The 19727-nt window shown below is 42.6% G+C and overlaps 1 protein-coding gene across 1 annotated transcript in view; it reads left to right on the forward strand.

Moving 5' to 3' along the window:
* Positions 1-19727, forward strand: part of TIAM2 (TIAM Rac1 associated GEF 2) — a gene marked incomplete at its 5' end in the record, with an annotated part of 94298 nt that overhangs the window by 62508 nt on the left and 12063 nt on the right. The window contains one exon of the mRNA XM_082481874.1: positions 18737-18916. Within this exon, the coding sequence (XP_082338000.1) occupies positions 18737-18916 (180 nt within the window). The remainder of the gene's footprint in view (positions 1-18736; positions 18917-19727) is intronic.

Here is a 19727-nt window from a genome sequence, read left to right on the forward strand (position 1 = left end):
ATTACTGTCTTGTACTAGGTTGTATGAAAAATTGGTAGAGATAAGGCAGAACATAAAAACTCAGGCCAGAACAGGGAAAATATATTGTGCCTCTAGCCGTACCTACCCAGAGGAGCTGATACTGTCTTACTTTTGGTATTACTTTGTAGCCTACTTCAGTCTATTATAGGTAACTTTATGCAGTTTCCCCTGAGAGTAAGGAGAAGCCCAGTGATTGTGGGTCTTTAGCCCATCTCCTGCTGCACAGGGGATTCCCGCAGAGATAATCTATACCCTGTGTAACACATTGCTTACACTCCCCAAAATTCTTTGCAACCAGATGAGAATAAAATGATTTTTCTCCCCCTAGGACGCATTGTTCCTTTGGAAGGGGTCGTGTGGATTTCTCTGCTGTCCTGTTTCAGAGCTTCCCCAGTGTTTTAGGGGCAGGGATCTTTGCGGGAGCACAGCGGAGCGGAGGTGACCCCGAGGCTTAGGGATGTCGTGGTGGCTGGGGGCACAAGCGGGCTGGTGCTTGGCCAGGTTTCTCTGGGTGCCCTGCTGGGTGCCCTGCTCGCCCAGGCTACCCGCCTCGGGGTGCCCTGCTCACCCGGGGTACGAGCTGCCCCCCCTGCACTGTGCGAACATACACAACTGAGTTCCCATCCTGCTGGAGGGGAGGAGATTCTGGGGCTTTAGCCAAAAAACCGAGCCCCTCCTGATCGTCTGTGTCAAATACACCAGATGACAGAAAATCAGGGAGAGTTCAGCAAGGTTTAAATACACAGAGAAAAATTCATGTATGCTCGTTGTTGCTCTGAACGTGCTAAATTTGCCCCAGTGCTCTAAATTACGTGCTGCAATTGAAGCCAAAAGAAAAAAAAAAAAAAAAAAAAAAGAGAGGAAAACAGACAGGCTTGCTCCCTGCCCTCTCTCCAGCCTCAAATCTGTCACGTCTAGCAGTATTAATGGCTTGCGCGCAATTTGCTGAAGTAACTGCTCATGCCATATCGCAGTTCGCTTCTTGGGTTGGCATGCAGGTCTGCTACCATCATTTGGAAAATCGTCTGAAGCTGTCCTAGTTTTGTGGGTACAAGGGGGGAAATGGCTTGGCAGTCAGAGGCAGTCTGACTTGAACTGCAGCTGTAAACGAGTCTGTGACAGCTCTACAATTTCTGCAAGTGGTTCGTAATTGATTGCTGTCTTTCTGTTGGAGGGTGCCTATTACTGTCAGAGCTTTTTGTCTGACCCTTTGATTTCTCCAATAGACGTAGAATTAAAAAAAAAAAATCAAACCTCACAGTAAATTTAGGTGGTGTATATTGTGTATGCTTTTGTGATTGCCTGTAAAAGGAATTAAAATGATTTCTGTTTTTATAGCTGTGATTTGGGACGGCTCACCAGATGAACAATAGCTATTGCTAATAAAAGCAACTTTGAGGAAATTGTGCAGCCTTAAAAAGCATAGCATCTGGATTTGGGTTTGGTTTTTTTCCCCCTCTTTGCCTTCTGTTTCCTGCATGTGCTAACCTGACCCGTGCCTGCGGGAGAGCCGTAGCGCAGACACCTCAGCATTAGGCGATGTTGCAGAAGTATGGGGGAGAGGAGATCTGTAAGCACAGCTCTGTGGAGAAGACGTTGGTGGCGCTAAGAGGTTCTGAGCACAGCCTGGAGCAACAAGCAGTTTGGGATTATTTCAGGGGAGAGACAGCTAGAGATGCTCACTTCCCAGTTGACAGCAACTGTAGATGTAATTACTTGGCTCTGAGGGAGCAGACTTCTTTGAAGTTTGGTTGATTTTTGTCCCGTAACATGTAAGTAAATAAAAAACCAGTCTTGAAGCTTTGGATTTAATGGCTGCATGTCTGATTTCTAGATTTTGCGTTTCTTGTTTGGAGCATTTTTGTTTGTTTTTCACTATTATTTTCTTCATCTCATACCAAGCTAAGGTTAAGCATCAGCTTAAAAAAGTACAGCGAGGCATTTCAGAAGTGCCTTTTAATCTCAGAGGAGTAAGTCTTTTGTTGCATGTGTACCACATTCAAACCTGCGTTTGCTCGTTCGTTCATTCATTCATTTTGTGTAGTCCGAGGAATGAATGGGTTTTGTATAGTTGTATGTTTGTCTTTCATCTGAGAGCTAACAAATTAATTAGAAGAGCCACAGACGATCGTTTCATTCCAGAAACGGAAGCTGTTCCTTAAGTTATAAAATATTATTAAAAACACACGGACATCAAGAACCGTCCGTTCCAGATGCTCATTAGTTTTGTCAGCTCTGCATTCTCTGGGATGCCCCACTTAGAGCTTTAATACCTTTAACTTTCTTTTCCAGTTTATTTAACAAGGATAGATGGTATACTTCTAACACATTCTGCTGCAGTACATTTTCAAAGTGTGTTAAAATACTGTTTATGTGGCAATGGCACGTCGTCCTTGCAATTGTTGGTTCTGGAGTATGTAGGCGGACTGTTGACAGAAGAACAGAGGACCTCAGAAAATCTGAGGATTGAGTACGCCTGTCAGTGCAATTAGGTTTCGTTGCGTTTAATCATTTTGAGAACTAATTGTCTGTGCTCCTGGTGCTCAGTTAAATCCTGGTATGTTGACAGTTGCCAAGAATCAAGATCTCTGTACATCAAAGTAGCACAAAGCTGAATAAATAAAAAATGCAACTTTTCCCTTAGCTACTCATGATTTCTAATTGCAAACTCTATTGGTTAGAAATGTTTTCTCTAGCCTGTGGTTTCCATGTTTTCTTTTAAGATGAAGGCTAGTAGTCTGTTACTAACTTGCTTATCTTTACTTTGTATTTTCAGTGTATTAAAAATATCCTTTTAGGAAAGACGAACATAGCTAAAAGGTGAAATTTTACCATATAAGTAACTACTATTCTAAGGTCTCTTGTAAGACTGCTGTGATCTGACTTCAGTTGCTCTGAATCTTTTGAGTATCATCAGAGATAAGTGTTTCTGAAATCATACTAAATTTTAAGAGAAGGAAAGAAAGAACTTAATATAAATGCATGGGGGGGGGGAAGATGTATTTTCACTTTAAATATTTTACAGATCGTAAGAAAAAAACTTAGAGTAAACTGTGCAAATATTTCACTTAACTTCTTTATATTCTCAGCTGTATCTTAGAGTTCTTTAAGAAACTTAAGAAACCCAGTAAAAATAGCCAGTGTGATGCTTTGTAATCATGGTAAAAATAGTCAGTGTATTCAGGTTTTATGCTGGCATCTTCAAAAATTAACATTGCAGATGCAGAAACGGAAGCTGGTGTGATGAGAAACTTTGAATGTTAACAAGAATTTGCTTTCTAAAGAATGGCCAACTGGTTTGATTTTGTAATGCTTTTGAAGTGGTGCTATATTTGTTTCAAATAATGAGGTAAAATTGATTCTGGGAATAAGTTGGGTATAAAGACTTTCAGAAATTGCCTTTGCTTTGCTGTTGGCTCTTAAAATAGTCAGTCTACTCTCAGAATGGGTTACTGATCAGACATCAGTATGCGTATATGAGGACAAGTCTATCCCTGTCACCTCCTAATAAAAAATTAACAAAAAACACTACACGTTGCAGAGAGGGAGAAAACTAACCATTCTTAATGCAATGAATATAAATTGCGGTTACAAATCCCTGAACACCTCTCCCTAGCATGGGCTGCTTTAGATTAGCTCAACTCACTCCTCCTCCGCTCCTGTTCGACAGCCATGTTCACATTCCCTCTATCTGGGGAGGAAATGAAGAACCCGTGACAAGTCTGGTCAGCAGAGCACACGGCACCTTTGGCAAACACAAATCTGCATCTGCTGCAGGGTTTCATCAAACGCTTTCACCTTTTTATAGAGATGAGGTTCAGGTCAGTGTAATGGCCCTACTGGAGATGTCCATTTATAGATATAGAGGGAAAAATGAAGTAGAAGAAAAATGTACTTGTGCATTTTGGAAGTCTGGTTTTGGATGCTCGAGTTTCCTATGTAATGCCAAATCAGACTTCCAGTGCTTTTGACCCTTGTGCAGTCTGTTCCTTGTGATGTCAGTTGTGGACAGTCGTCCATTTGCCAGAGAGGAGCTTTTGCAAGTGCAGTGAGAAGTGGATGTTTCCATGAACTCTGCATGTCTGGGACCAATGTGAGAAATCTGGGGTTTGGTCACCCTGCATGTAGTCCCACTTCCCGTGCTCAAGGAGCCAACGCGTAAACATGCCTAACTTGGATAACTGTTGAGGTTTTTCTTCCAACCCGTCTCAAGTGCGTGTGCAGTTGGGCAGCTGGTTTGCGTGTCCGATGGTGTGACTGCAGAGGCTGAGGCTGGGTCAGAAAGCAAAACCCATCTTCCCACTTCTGCGTCATCCAGCTACCACAACACGCTTCCCAAAACAGTTCTTTCAGCAGATGAAAAATATATGTGTCATGATTTCAAAACCAAAATCTTTGTTTCACCTAATAGCTTGTTTCACGTGGCTACTTCTGTAATGAAAATCAGCGAGTATTTTAAGGTGTTTGCTGCATTTGTGGTATACACAGCGTAGTCATGTACTGGAGGGATGGTTTTCCTAAGTTAAAGAAATTATTTTGTCTTCAAACTGTCTAAAACTGATTTTGAAACCCCTTCATTAGAAGCAGCGCTAAAGCCATCAACTCTTATGCAGATAGAGTAATTTAAGGGTCAAAATCGTAAGGTACAATATACATTCAGGTCTAGGTTCAAACCTGAGTGAACGAATGCGTATCTTGTTGCTAGTCTGTCTGAATGCTCAATTGCTAAAGAAAAAATGTGGTTTGATTTTGGGGAGAGGAAGGGGGCAACTGTGACAGTTGCCATAGAATAGTAGAGGTGAAAGAAAGCAGTTTGTAATCATCACTCAAATAGTCCAGTCCCAGCAGAAAATTAATACAATTGTTCAGTGTTTATGGATGATTTGTATGGTATTTTTTCTTCTAGAATAAAGCAGGTGGATGCTAGGAATGGTGTATTCCTCTGATTTGTTACCTAGAAAACATTGTACAAATGTGATCTGTAGCATATGTGCTGTGGCACATACGTTCAGGGCAACATTAGTCAAAATGCACCCAACAACCTTCTATTGGTGCTGTCAGTAAAGGTAATCCTATATATTCGGTTGCAGTTGTTTATTTATCTATTTTGGTTTGTGATGACACTTATTCACTCTTAGAGATGAGCTAGGGATCATCAGTCGGAACGTGTGTATAAAAGCAGTGGATGATTGTCTTTTAGCAGGTAAATGTCAAGACATGTTCATCCTTCCCCACCAAAGTTAAAACAGTTTCCTAGTATGACTTTTCAGTGAGAAAGTTAAGGGTTTACCAAAATACACTGAATTCGAAGGAAGAATTGCAATGATATGGTGCATAAACCATAAAAACTGACAAGTACAAATAGTGTTTTGATTACATTTAGGGTAGTGTGGCAGTGTATGTACATATGTTAACGTGTGTCTGGTAGATTTCAGAGCCACCGTTCTCTCCATTTGGTATAAATGGCATCCTTTCTTGCTAGTCAGTTAGTGACCTCTACCCCCAAAACATCCCCAAAGAAACAATAACATTGAAATAAAGCTGAGGGTCATCTAAAAAAGATCAAGTGTGTGTGGAGTAATTTTGTTAAGCAACGATTGTAAAAATCAAAATTCTTGGAAGGTGGATGCTACTACTAATCAAGTAAACACCAACTGCTGAGCTACATTGAAAGAAAGCCAAGCAGAAATGACCAGAAGTTCAACAGAGGTTCCTCTGGGAAAAGTAAAATAAGAGGAAGAAAAAACTACTGCTATGCCCTTATGGCCCCAAACCTATTTCTTACATGGAGGCAATTCCAGCTGAGTGATGTTCGTGGTGATCGCTTCTCATTAGCTCTATTTTGCATTGCCCAGGCAGTTCCCACTTGCACAGCATGCCATTAATTGCAGGAGAGCTGCCTGCCTGAAGGTTTACTCAGCATTAAGGGTCTTTCCTTTATTTTAATCGTGAGAACTTCTCTTTAGCAGTTGATGAGATCCAAAAGCTTGGGGAGTAGTCCGCAATTAACATCCTTTTTTTCCCCTGTTCTTTGTAGGAAAGGGATTAACAACGTAGTATTGAAAATCATGTAAACTCCTCTGCAATCCAAGTGTCATTTCCTTCCAGATGTGAGATGCATTTAGGGAGTCTAAGAGCTAACATGGGAAAATAGCATGTTCCTCAGCAGTGGTTTTCCTTGATTCAGTTGTGCCTGGAGGGGACAGTTCTGCATCAAAAGTGCGACAGAAGCCCGCGGGGAGCTCTGCTAATTATTGTGCTTCCCCTGCAGACAGCCCAGCCTGTGGTGAGCCCAAGCAGAGTTGCTGGCTCCAGCAGTGTGGAGCTGTGGGCAGACCCCTGCTGTCATCATGCGCTCTTTGAGGAGGGTATCAGTGATAACAGTAAAATTGTAGCCTGTTAGAAGCCTGTAAGAGTTTTGCTCATTAATTTAGGTTCCAGTATCTTATTCCGTCCCTCAGAGAAGGCATCAAAACCGATGGACTTGACTACAGGTTGCAGAAGGCTTGCTGTAAACCTACCCGTGAGCGTTTGCTACTGACCTCAGTCCTGGATTTCGCTCTGTTGCATTGATCCTGCGGTTCTTTAAATGCAGCAGGGCCACCCTGTGGATGGCCCAGAATTCAAATGCAACAGCTGCCCGTCTCGGCTAACACAGCGAGGAGCCTTGAAACCATAAAGCTTAAAGCGTGAAAGGTGCTATATCTACAGCGAACCTGTAACCAGACATTAGGTCAAGCTGTAGATGGAGACCTGCCTGCGTAGTTACTGCTAGGGAGGCACGAGAATGGCAAGAAAGAAGACCAAAGGGAGACGGTGCAGTTCTTGCAAGCAGAGGTGTGAACTTGTGTTGCTCTGGTTTGTGCTCTTACATTGAGTCGCTGGGGTTTGGGAGGGAGGTGGTATTTGATGTCTTTCCACTGGCTGAAGGAAACGTCCTCTCAAAAGTACTGTGACAGCTGTCAGTGTAAAATGTGCAGGTGGTTTTGATCGAGGGAAGAAATTGTGTTGTGTTGGTGCTCGCAAACGAAAGAAGCCGGTGGGAGATGACTTAGAACACAGCTTTTCTTTGTAGTCTTCTGGGAAAAATCCACGAGGCTTACCTGCGGGTGAAAAGGGAAGCGTATGACAACAGTCCTGGTTCATTGTGACAGGATATGGTAAACAGTGTCTCTGGAGACTCTTTGCGACTTCACTGATGAAGGGCAGGAAGCTGCACTGGAGTCCACCACCCTGGGCCTCCAAAGGCAACCCCAGTCACCTGCAGTGCAGGATATGACGGCAGCATTTCACTTTGGCATCAAAGGCAGAGATATCTAATCGTGTTTCTGACAGACCCAGGGAACTGGGTAAGCTCTCTGCCAGCGCTAGATTATTTGGTGGTTTGTTTTTTTTTTTAAGACTGAGATGCTGTTCAGTTGTAATGCTGACAATAACATATGTGTTTCTTCCTTGCGATGCAGAAGCATTTAAACACAACTTTAGCGCATGGCAAGGTATGTGATGTGGCCGTGGCCAGCAGTTACCCATAGGACACAAAGTCACTTTCAAGTCACACAAAGTTGCAGTACAGGATTTCAGACAAATGCTGGATCCTGGGCACCATCATACACTTCAGTGAGGCTTTGGTTCCTACTTTGTGCTGTCAGGAACATGTAAGGCCAAGGGTAGACCTGAAATGCCAAAACTGAAGAATTCTGCTATCTGCAGCAGATTCTGCAAAATCAAAGACAACAAAATAGTACCTGTAAGGAAGGAGAATTTTAAAAAGTAAGGGGTCACTTGAGTCAGATGCACAGGGAATTTCCAGCAGATTTTCATGTTTTGCTACCTGTAGTCCATAATGCTTTGTTCCTTCTCTCTCTACTTGTTAATATGCTATGGGCAGCCCTTCACTCACATGGTGATTATTTCCTCCCGAGACAGCAGGATCCTTCTGTAGGGCCTAAACAAAACCCCACCGAAACCAGGGGAGAGGCAGATGTGGCGTTCAGGGGGTCTGCATTTGTCTTTACTGTTGCATCTTTTAACATTTGAAATGCAATATGCCTCTAACTATAACAAGAAGAGATAAGGGTCACCCTCTCTGCCTCTACAGGAGGCACAGTGCAAAAATATAATGTGAAAGATGAACGCAACTGCAAAGATAATGCCTCAGTGGTTGCCATAGTTTCTAATTCAGCACTTCAGAAAAGTTTTTGCATTCACCGCAAAACACTTTGGGTGGGAATGTTGCAAAGAGTATTTAAGATACTTGAAAATGAAATAAGAATTCAATTTAAACATTTGGAATGTTAACAAATTTTTTTAGCACTGGAATTAAAGCAGATGTCTTCACTGTGGTCAGTTATGCTTTGAAAATACATTTTGAAGGCATTTAAAAAACATGTTACTAGAATAATAAGCGTGAGAGGAAAGTACTCAGAAAAATCATCCGCCCACATTTATAAAAAGTAAAAACCAGAGTCCCTCTAGATCATTGTAGAGCTCTGAAGACCAGTTGAATCAAGCCTGAGCTTGTCATGCTTACAGACCACTAATATCACAGAGCTCCTGTTTAGTCCAGGGTATGTATGTACATATTGTATATTTTTTTCTATATGTATGTGTGTGTACATACATGCATATACACACACAAACACTCATATCCAAAAAATACATGTTGTGTATACAAGTTATGCTTCTGCTTCACCGGTGGTCCAGACTGATGTTGTAAAATAGCCCACAAGCGCTCAGGATTGTCCCGGAGGCAAGCCGCTGTTTCCTTTCATTCAAAGTATATACAGACAGAGGAAAATTAGCCTTTTACCTTCGTGCAACCAGGGCAAAAGCAGGATGGGAAGTGAACTCGGTGCAGATAAGCTCACCTAGACGTATCGGGACAATAGAGGGAAGCCTGTATTGCGAAGGATGTTATGGTAACTATCAAGCCTGGTGCCACTAAAATGGAAAGATGAAAACCAGATGTCTGTAAAGGGAATGCGTGTTACTCAAACCACACAGGAACAAACAACAAGGCCATGTCATTTTCCCAGTCATCTTAAAAGCATTTCAAGGTGATTGATTATTTTACATGTGAATTTTACGTACGAGACGTATTCGTGAAGAGGGCTTGAATGTTTGTTGCGTGTTTCTAGAGAAGAAGAAAGTCTAAATGAAATGCTTTCTTTCATTCGGTTTATTTTAGTTTGTGTTTTTCACTTTTTTGATTTATCCAAGTCACTCAATAGGAGTTGGAAGTATTACTAAAACATTGGGTTTTTTTCTAATGAATACACATTAAAAAAAAAAAAATCTTTTAATTGGTAACATCTTTTAGCTGGCATATGGCTAGCTAATAACTCAGACTTAATTAGCAAATCTGGGGAAGAATAACTTCCTAATATGGAATCAAAAAGGCCTGTCGTTGTTTTTCATCAAGACTGACGATGTTGCTTGGACATGAAATTTAGCAGCCTTTTTTTTCCTGGTCCCAGTGGATGAGCTGTGTTTTAACACATATCTATTACAAAAAGAGAGTTTGAAATTACCATGACTCGTGCTGATAGAAAATGGAGAAACAGTACCTTTCCAGAAAGTATAGTTATACTCCGAAGGTGGATCTGATGGTATTTTTTCAGTGCCATATGTGGCACCGTAAACGTTTGATTTCCACAGACTAGTGACTGTATTTTTTTTCTCTTCAGACTTGGTCTGTGGACCCCTAGGGTCTGTGGACTACTGCAGAGGCAACTACTAATGGTGGCTAAGAAAAGCAGCCTTGTACGTGCTGCACAGTAGTCCATGTAACTGGATTTTTAAACCAGGCTCTGCGTACATTGAAAAATGCAACGTTAGGGAGCAGGAAAAAACCTCTCTCGCTCCTCTGGAACCATTCCTTCAGTTTTCAGTTAGGTAGTCTTCTCACCCAGTGAATCTGGTGTCTGTCTCCAAAAGAAAGAGCACAGCCCATCAGCTATCAAGAGGTTCCTACTACTGTGGTGCATTCTGCGAGCCTTATCAGCAGCGTGTTGTTTCAGGGCTCCAGCACCGTTGTTCCTCTGATAGGCGGCCGCTCGGCAACTGAGCTTCACGGTTTGGCAAACGCTGAGCTGTCAAGTTGTGCTAATGATTTGGGAAGAGATGGATGTGAGTTTAATTGCTGTAATTCAAGGAGAGGGCTGTGTTATTCGCTTGCTTGTATGAAGGTGAATATCCTTGAAACCTCTGAAGCAGCACACCCATAACCAAGGATGTAGATACCCAGGCTCGGTGTCTCGTTTGGGTTCAAGAAAGGGTTTGGTAGAGAGCTATAGGCGGTGGCAAGGGCAGGGCTGAATGCAGCCTTAGAGCTCAACATCACTGCACTCTTGGCAGTGCTGTGATAGAGGGAACGTGGGAGTTACTGTGTTTTATTATGCCACTGGTATAGTTGTCATTTTATTAATGATTGCTTGTCAGTCGTGTAACTCTTCAGCTCAGTGGTGTCATGTCCTCTAATGTTTTATTTGGAGTTACATTGTTTTTAGAATAATCTAGCTGTAGACCTGATTGGTTTTGTGTAAATATATCAACACGGGGACTTTTACTTTCAAGCCTGAATTGATTAGTGAGCACAGCTTACATTTCTTTGTATTGATGTAATTACAACTAAAAAATGCAAACAAAGGACAAGCACAATTTTGTAAAGAAACTATCCGGAGAGCTGCCTATTTGTTTTTCATTTTATCACTGTAAGAGCATTTGTATGCGGCACCGTTTAGCGGCACGTACCCTTGACAGAGCATCAGTACCATTGATAATTCATGCTGACCTTCAGGGCAGACAGCACCCTCTAGATATTTTTAGGTGTTTGGCTAATTTTCTCAAAGCACCTGATGTTTTGTTGATGCAGTAAATTTCATGGGCACAGAGGCAGGTACATTTCCCGGGAGATAAAGCCCATCTTCCCTTGCCACAACCGCACTTTGTCCTGCATTCACTACATCGAGCTATTTATAAAAACAACCTTCTCATCTGGCACGTTTTCCCGCGTTTGTAGTACCAAAGGGAGGCATGGCAGCTCTGTTTGCGCTCTCGTACGCTGCTTAGCCCCGTTCCACCGGGACGTCGACAGCGTCTCCGATTTTCGTTAATCAGCACAAAAGGGAAACCTCTGCAGCTGAGCTCAGAGGGGAGGCGTGCTCCTGGGGGGGGGCCGCGGCGCCCGTGCCTTCCTTCCGAGGGGCCTTTTTCCCTTTGGCAAAGTTTGTATTCAACAAGCCGCAATGCCCGCCTTCCGGAGGAGTAAAACCAGAGCGAAGAGTTTAGCGTTGGCTCGCAAAACCCAGCAGCAGGCAGCGGCAGCGTACGGCTCCCTGCACAGGATGTTTTCTGCGGTGAGTCCTGCAGCGGCGTGGGTTAAGCCGGGGGGTGCTGCTTCGTTAGGCTAAGGTGGGTGACGGGGCTGCCGCCAGCGCCCCAGCCCGTCTGCGCTTGATAAATAGCGACCGCCCCGCCGTCGATAATCAAATAACGGATTCTGGTAGCATGTAGTCGGTGGGTGAGTTCATAGCAGCGCGCCGCATGGGAAAAGATTTGGGGCTTTTTGAAGTTTTGGGGGAGGGAAGGGTGGGCTGGTTGCCTGCACTGTTTGCTGCCGGGCTCCGGCAAATAGTTATTTCTCGCGTCTTGTCAGAGAAAGGACAAAGTCATGATCCAGACTTTGACAAGAAGTGGGATGTTAAAACAAGATTCTTCAGGGAAATTTGGAAATAGCTGCAGCATGAATGTTTCAACTGTTTCTCTGTTTTTTGGCTAATAATTTAGGACTGTGGGAAAAGGGAGGAAAAAAGATATATGAGCCAAGGTACTGCCGGGGGAATGTAAGAAGGCTGTGAATATATTACACAGGTGGTAGAAAAATACCTGAGCATAATGAATCAAGATTGGCAACGTCAGGACAAGGACACGGGGAAGGGAAGGATGACAATATTTTCACAAGATCAAGGTTTGAGAAAAATCTGCCTTGTGTGCTTTGATATTAGCTGGCAAGAGTCTCCTTTTTGTGACCTGGGCTGTAAAGGTTCCTCTCTCTTTCTTTGCCTGATGCTCTCATTTTTACATTTAGTATGGTCGGGATTTAACCTTCCATACTGGAAATTATTTCTGCTTTGCCTTTGACTTTGGTATGCATTGGGTCAGGTGGCTTTGATTTTAGAGATGCTGAGCACAGCATCTATGAACTCAGTGAGAGCTGCTGGTCCTTGGGACCTGGTTGACGCAGGTTCTTGGGCACAGATCCCTGCTGCGTGACTTGGGTTATAACTAGTGTTTCAGTCCAGCACCTAAGTCACCAGCGGTTCCTGCTCTATACCCAGGGAGAAAGACGGGCATCTCTCTCTGTGTGGCAGCTGAGAGGGAAGATTTGCCACCATACAACTCATATTAATAGCTCGGGCACCATGGCAGGTGGGTTATATCTTAGCTGTTTCACACAGCCGTGCCTTCAGCCTTATTGCAGGCCTTGACCTGTGCTGTCAGGAAAGAGTTATGAGGTCATCAACCCCTCTTCTTACTGTACTGGAGAGTTCTAAATAAGGTTAGTGACACCTACTTGCGTTACTGAAACAGGCTGACTTTGCTAATGTAAATGTCCCTGAAATTGGGAAATTCTGACTCAAAAACCAAAGTTTATCCTTAGCTCCTCTCCTGTTGTGTGGTCTGGCAGTGTCTGGTAGGGCAGCTTTTCAAAATCATAGAATCATAGAATGGTTTGGGTTGAAGGGACCTTGAAGATCATCTGGTTCCAACCCCTCTGCCACAGGCAGGGACACCTCCCACTAGACCAGGTCGCTCAAAGCCCCATCAGTGCAGTGTAGAGGAGTTGCTTCTCCCTCCTTAAATCATAACTCCAACTATGCTTGGCCTATTGCTATGAAGGATCTGAGCGGGTGCTTTTAATCAAAATGCTTCAAACATTGTTAAAGCAAAGGTATTTTTGTTTAAAAGACATGCAAGAGAAAGAGCAAAATAAAACAGACCCCTAAAATTTCAGCAGTGTCAGTCGGGAACAGTTTTGTGTTCTGTGTGGCCTTGAAGTTGGGGGAAAAAAAGGAGAAGGACCAGAAGAGAGAAGGAAGCAAAGGAGAAGGACCTTTCAAGAAGGACAGAGAGCTGCTGGAGAGAGTCCAGCGTAGGGCAACTAAGATGATTAAGGGAGTGGAGCATCTCCCTTATGAGGAAAGACTGAGGGAGCTGGGTCTCTTTAGTTTGGAGAAGAGGAGACTGAGGGGTGATCTTATTAGCCTTTATAAATATATAAAGGGGGAATGTCATGAGGATGGAGCCAGGCTCTTCTCAGTAGCAACCAATGATAGGACAAGGGGTAATGGATTCAAGCTGGAACACAAGAGGTTCCACTTAAATTTGAGAAGAAACTTCTTCTCAGTGAGGGTGACAGAGCACTGGAACAGGCTGCCCAGGGAGGTTGTGGAGTCTCCTTCTCTGGAGACATTCAAAACTCGCCTGGACGCCTTCCTGTGCAACCTCATCTAGGTGTTCCTGCTCCAACAGGGGGATTGGACTAGATGATCTTTTGAGGTCCCTTCCAATCCCTAGCATACTGTGATACTGTGATAAGTGGTGACTGAGGGTATTACCTTGTTTTACCTTCTGTGGCCCAAAGCTGGGCAGCAGTCTTGCCCAGATACCTGTGGTGAAAATCTCATAAGGCAGTTTTCAGTAAAACTCTGCTGACGTTTTTCAGTCAATAAACAATTTAGAGGAGTGCACGTACCGTATTGGTGTGTAACATAAGGCAGCTTTTTTTTCAGTGGGCTTTAAGGAAGCTAAAGCCTGCAACTTTCTAGCCTTTTACATTGCTTGGTTACAAAGTACTTCCCAGTCTGAGGATGACAGAGAAGTCTATGTCGGTCAAAAAACCGACAGCTGTTAGGGCTGCCTTCATTCTGGAAAGAAGCATCTCCTAAGGCAAAGGAAAAGTGATGGACATCTCCAGAAACTTTCCTTCTTCACAAAGTGAGGGATGTAAAGAGGTCTCTGGCCAGTTGTTCAATTCTCAAAATCCCATGTAATTGTTCTGCTGACTGGTGCATTCAGTCTTCCTGGAAATACATACGTCAGGCAGAGCTGAGCTGTTAGCTGTTCGTTTTTAGAGGGTACAAGACTACTGTGTTTCTGCAGGATGTTTTCTGAGCATGCTTCCTCTTTGGATAAGGAATTTGAAAGATTGGTGATCACCCCGTAGATGTGGTCTCTGTCCTGCACAAGGGTACAGGAATCTGAGAGCTCATCAAAGAACATGCATGGTTTTAACCCTCCCAAGGAGTCTTTCTTAGCCTGTAGAGTTTTCTAAGCCTACTCAAAATATTCCTTTCCATTACTTTTTCAAACAAACCCTGACCGACTGATGGAGTACATGAAGTGTATAAATGAGGGTAAAATAAACAGCAATGAGCAGAGACACCGTAACACTAATTGACCTTGTGCAGCATTTACGCTCAATCAGTATCATTCAGTAGAATGTCACAGGGTAGCCATGAAATTGTTCTGCTAATGCTCAACCACTGCTGATTAACGTCTTCTGCTTTCTCACCAATTAATTTTATGGAGATTTTAAACTCTGATGGGGATAGCACAGCCTCAAATGATGCTATGCTTGTCTGCAAGGAGCAAAGAATATCTGTAGGAGGTTCCTTGTAAGAGTGTCCTTTTGTTCAGTTTAAAGGAATAGTCTCTAGTGTTTCTTATCAGGGGTACTATTGAAGTTGGCATGTGCTTCATCTCCATCTGACAAGCTGAGCACCACTGCGGTGGTTGACTGCTATGGGTCACGCTGACAATTATGTGGACTGGAACTTTCCCTTCTAAGGTTACTGTGAGCAATCCTCACTCACAGGGAATACTCCCTGCCAAAGCACGTCGGACCTAACTATGAGATGCAAACATGCAGGGATGGAAAAAAAAGTTTCTCAAGGCTGCTTCCACACATCCTTCAGTTTGCTTAGAGGCCAAGAGAGGAAGGGGCAGGAGGCTGTTTCCCTGACTGCTAGGTCTGTAGAAGGGTTTCTACGGCTTTGTTGGAAAATCTGTGAAAATGGCCAATAGAACGGTACAGTGCTGCTTAACTTCATTCTCCCTGGAATGCAAGTATTGTTTTTTTCTAGAAACCCTTCATAAGCGCCAGTTGTCTTTCCTAACTCTGCCATTCAAATCTAGCACTGTTAGTCTAAAGTTTTGGATTTTTAGCCTCATCTGTCTGCTGTTCAGGGCCAAAGGTAAGCTGAAGCTGCCTGCAGTCTCCTATAAATATTACTGAAAGTGGCATACATAAGCTCAAGTGATGGATTTTGGAGAAAGTTTGTTGCTTCCACTGTCTGCTTTCCTCAGCTTTTCTCTGCACCCATCTACTTTGCAGCCTTGTCCACAGTCAGTCTTCTGGGCTTTTCTTTTCGCTAACTTCGATGTTTTTATTCTGATGAGCTGCACACTATGAAGGTTGGCATAAATAATTTCTTTACGATTTGCTTAGCACCGACAGTCTTGGCCTTGTGCAAACAGAAGAAGCTGTGCGCTTAAGGAGTTTACCAGATGTATCTGCCTGTGTTAACCATTGCAATGTCATTGTCAGAGCAAATTGAGGGTTAATTCCCACCTTAATTCACGGTTATGGAGGGTGTATGTAGCGTCAGCTTGGGGCTCCTCTTGAGACATCTTGGTCTAAGGGCACTGGACTGCCAAACTCTGCTTTGACACCCAGAATGCCCAGGTGGCTTTGAGATCCCAGCTGTAGTCAGTAACAGGGTGGAGGCCGGCCCTCTCGTGCCCACACATAAAAGATAGAAAAGAGAAGTTCTTAGGGGTTGTCACTAGAGTCTTTCTAGAAAAGATCTATTTTAAGCAGCAAAAATAATATAGAGCAGGACATTGTGTAGTGTGGGGGACAGAAAGTAGCATCCAGAGCAGCGTGGGAAAAGATGGAGATCCTGACCCAGGTGGTAAGGGAGTTTTGGGAAGAAATACAAAGCAAGAATAGATTTTATTCCTCTTTATTTATTCCTTATGAAGTTTCTCATGAATACTGGGCTCTTGGTCCAGAACCTAATGTACACTTTGTGGTTTCATTGGTAAAATGTGTTTCTGCATCTTCTACGGTCCATGCAATGTGTTAGAGGGAATGTGAAATCCTTCTGTCCTGTGATCAAGCAGCATTTCGTACTTGCTTTGACCCAAACAAAGATCCCACAGTGGACACCAAGAATGAGAATCAGGTCAGGATATTGCACAGTCTGAAAGTCTCCCATAAAGGGAAGGACAGAGAGCAGCAAAGCTGTGAGAAAGGACCAGAGCCTACAAGCAGTACTGCAAGACGAGAGCAATTTTTTTTTAATGCCAGACTTGCAAACACAAAGTGCTTACTTGTTCAGGAACATACTAAAATTTATAAAAATCACTACTTGTCGGCAGTATGGCTGAGAGGTACCTTAGGGTAATCCCGTGCCTTGGGCTTTGGCCAGTTATGCAGAACAACATCTGACACCAAAATTATGTTGCCTAGGAGCTCGAATAGTATTTATGTTGAGCTGTATCATCTATTTCCATATGCTTTCTCATCCGGTGGTTCTTGGTGGCAGATGCAGCTCTGGCCCCAAAACTGAAGGGGAATGGAGAACATAGCATGTTCCCCAATGTCTGCCTGCCCTACGTGCGAAGGTGGTTGAGGAGGAATAGAAGACTTCTAACTCCTCCGTGTACAACTGCCTGATGATGATGTTTATGACTCGCTTTCAATAGGCTGTGTCATATCCTTGATCTAGTGTCCTTGATCAGGCATCAGGTTGATGTAAATCAAGCTTCCCACACGCACCTTGAGCTGTAGAGAACGTAAAATCTGAGTCATTCTGATACAAATACAAAACTTTCTGACATCAGAAACAGAGGAAACAAAACTCAAGTACTTTGGCATTCAGCTATTTAGAAGCTGCTTTAAAATACACCCTTCCCCCCATTTCATAAATTAAGTTGTGGTTTATTTCCAAAATGCTAGTCAATTTTAGTGGCACAAAGTGACTGTGATTTTTAAATGTATTCCATCAGTGTGCAGCTGTAATTCCAACAAACACCATTCAGTTTACATTGCATTTTGTTGGGTCCTAATAAACGTTGCAAATATAAAATGTATCTAAATTTCATAGTCCTGTAAGGTGTCATTATACCGGATTGTGGAAGGTGGTTGCACATATTAGTGAGGAAAGTAACAATTTTTTATTAGGGTGGTGGCATTGTTCAAAACTGGGGGCTGGGAAGCTACAGGGTAATATAGACTACATGGCAAATATTTGACATTTTAACATTCATTTCCATCATACACGTGTGAGAGATATACCTATATTTTGTACACGAATGGTTGGGGTTTAATATTGCTAGTGCATTTAGCCTCCACCTTACAGAAGGCTTTGTAGAGCTTAGTTCTGTTTCAGAGTAACTTTCACATTTGCTTATTTGGTGACCTAGTATGCTGGTGAACTTAGCTACACAGATAATCAGTGGTGAATCGGGAGATCCAAAAAGGACCACTTAAAACAGCGTGTGGAAGAAATCAGTGCAGAATAAGACAGTTCTGAAATGTGCTCATGTCTTGATTTCTCCGCTGAAACAAGATCACTGAAACAGGATTTCCACTTGAAATAAGGCAGCGTTCATGTAATCCTCATTTGAATGCATTCACTAAGTAGAAGATAATATATGGCACAGCATATGCAACTGTCCGGTATCTTAGAGAGTGTCCGAAAGACAGAAGCGCTGCAGAAGAATTGTTTTATGTAATATAAAGAGGTGGATACTGACAACTGTTACGGTAGAATTGAGTAATGGTAGCGATATTCTAGCTTTCAGGAAAATGTCATATAAGAAAGAGAACAGTGGAATAATTTTTAAATTAAGCATTAAAGATTACCGCCTGCAAAAGTTGCTCTTGGATACTAGTGATGGTCATGCAAGAGCAAACTACACAACAATTTCATAGTGTCAGAAAAATCTCTTGCTCTTCCATTTTTGCCTTGTAAGATTAACTGTTGTCGTTCCATCTCCAATTCCTACCTTGCTTGAAAATTTTCTGTTTTTTTTTTTCATGTTTATCATTCTTCTAAAGACTTGCCGGGTTTGAAAGCAAAAAATCTTGATACGTGGTTGTCTCCTTGGAGAGAAAGCATCTAAACATCTTTTGACAACCAAGGACATTGGAATCTGAACCCTCAGCTCCACCTCTCATTGTTTGAAAAAAACACGCAACACAATATAGGTAGCAGATGACAAATAAAACAGTTATTCTGGATGCGTAAAAGATCTTCACCTACTAATTCTTTCTATTTTGATGCAGTGAGTGTTGCAAAATAAGAGAGATGGAAAACAGTGTGATGCCAGTGTCGTAAGAATCAAAGTCTGTATCTGAGTGCTCCCTCATCTTTTGCATCCCACAGGCTTGTATCTGAAGACTGAAAATAATTTGCACTGGAAAAATCACTAGAAAATTTTCACTTCATTTTACTGCTGTGCTCTGAATCTGCTATAAATTGCAGCTGTTCAAAGCTATCAGGAAACATATTTGACAAAAATCAATGGTGTGCTCTGGCCCCCCAGTTTGGAACAAGAGCAAAATTTGAGGAACTGAAAACTAATTGTAGTACAGCTTGTGTTCTAAAACACTCACGCTTGTCTCTTTCTTCTTATTTAACAGAGCACAGAACAGATCAGCGCGTTGTGCCGAAACTTCCAAGAAGTCCAGGCAAGCAGTATGGAAGGACAGAAGGACAACCAGGATCCCCCTCCACGGCCACTGGCTCGCCACCTTTCTGACGCAGACAGATTGAGGAAAGTCATCCAAGAACTTATGGACACCGAGAAATCTTATGTCAAGGTACAAAAAAAATAAAATCTGGCTAGCTACAGCCTTGGTTTTGAGGCTCACCACGATTTGTGGGTGGTCTTAACATATTTCATGCTTACCTTTATATAACCAGCCCTCTACAAGGGCCATAACCTACAAAGTCAAAGTCCACTTATCTAATTGTTCCTGTTGTTTTCAACAGGCTTTCTCCGGTAATAGAGGCTGTAGGATTTGATCTAGTAGGTTTAGTTCTAGTCAATTTGTACTTATATTGGAGAGTGGTAATTTGTGGGGCTACCTGCAGTACGTTAACACAGGGGTTTTCCAGGGGATGTTTCCATAGTTTTCAAGATGAAAATAAATCTGGTAGAAGAACAGAACAGAGTCTCCTACAAATTAGAAAAAAAAGTTTAATTGGGGATAACAGTGCATAATTATTTTTGAATCAGCAAAGCTAAAAGGCACAATTCCAGTTGGTTGTAGCATCACACATATGTTATTTCTCCTCTGACTGATAAGTCCATAATTTGTTAGATGTGTGTCTCTTCTTTTTATAAACCCCAAATTCATGTGACTGGATGCCAAAAGAAACACGAAGACATTGATTTCATTGACATTGATTCATTGACATTGATTTCACTCATCAAGGAGGAATCATTCATCAAGGAGGAATCATTTACTTTGCTGGACCTCAAAACACATACTTACAGATATTGGTACTGGCTGCAATAACCTATATGGAAGAGAAGAGAAAACACTTTCAGTCTGTTGGTGTTATTACATCCACTGATACACTAATACAGCCGTATGCTGTAAACCTTGAGGAAGGTTTACAGAACAT

The sequence above is a fragment of the Vanellus vanellus genome, assembly GCF_965231255.1.
Source record: "Vanellus vanellus genome assembly, chromosome: 3".
NCBI lineage: Eukaryota > Metazoa > Chordata > Aves > Charadriiformes > Charadriidae > Vanellus > Vanellus vanellus.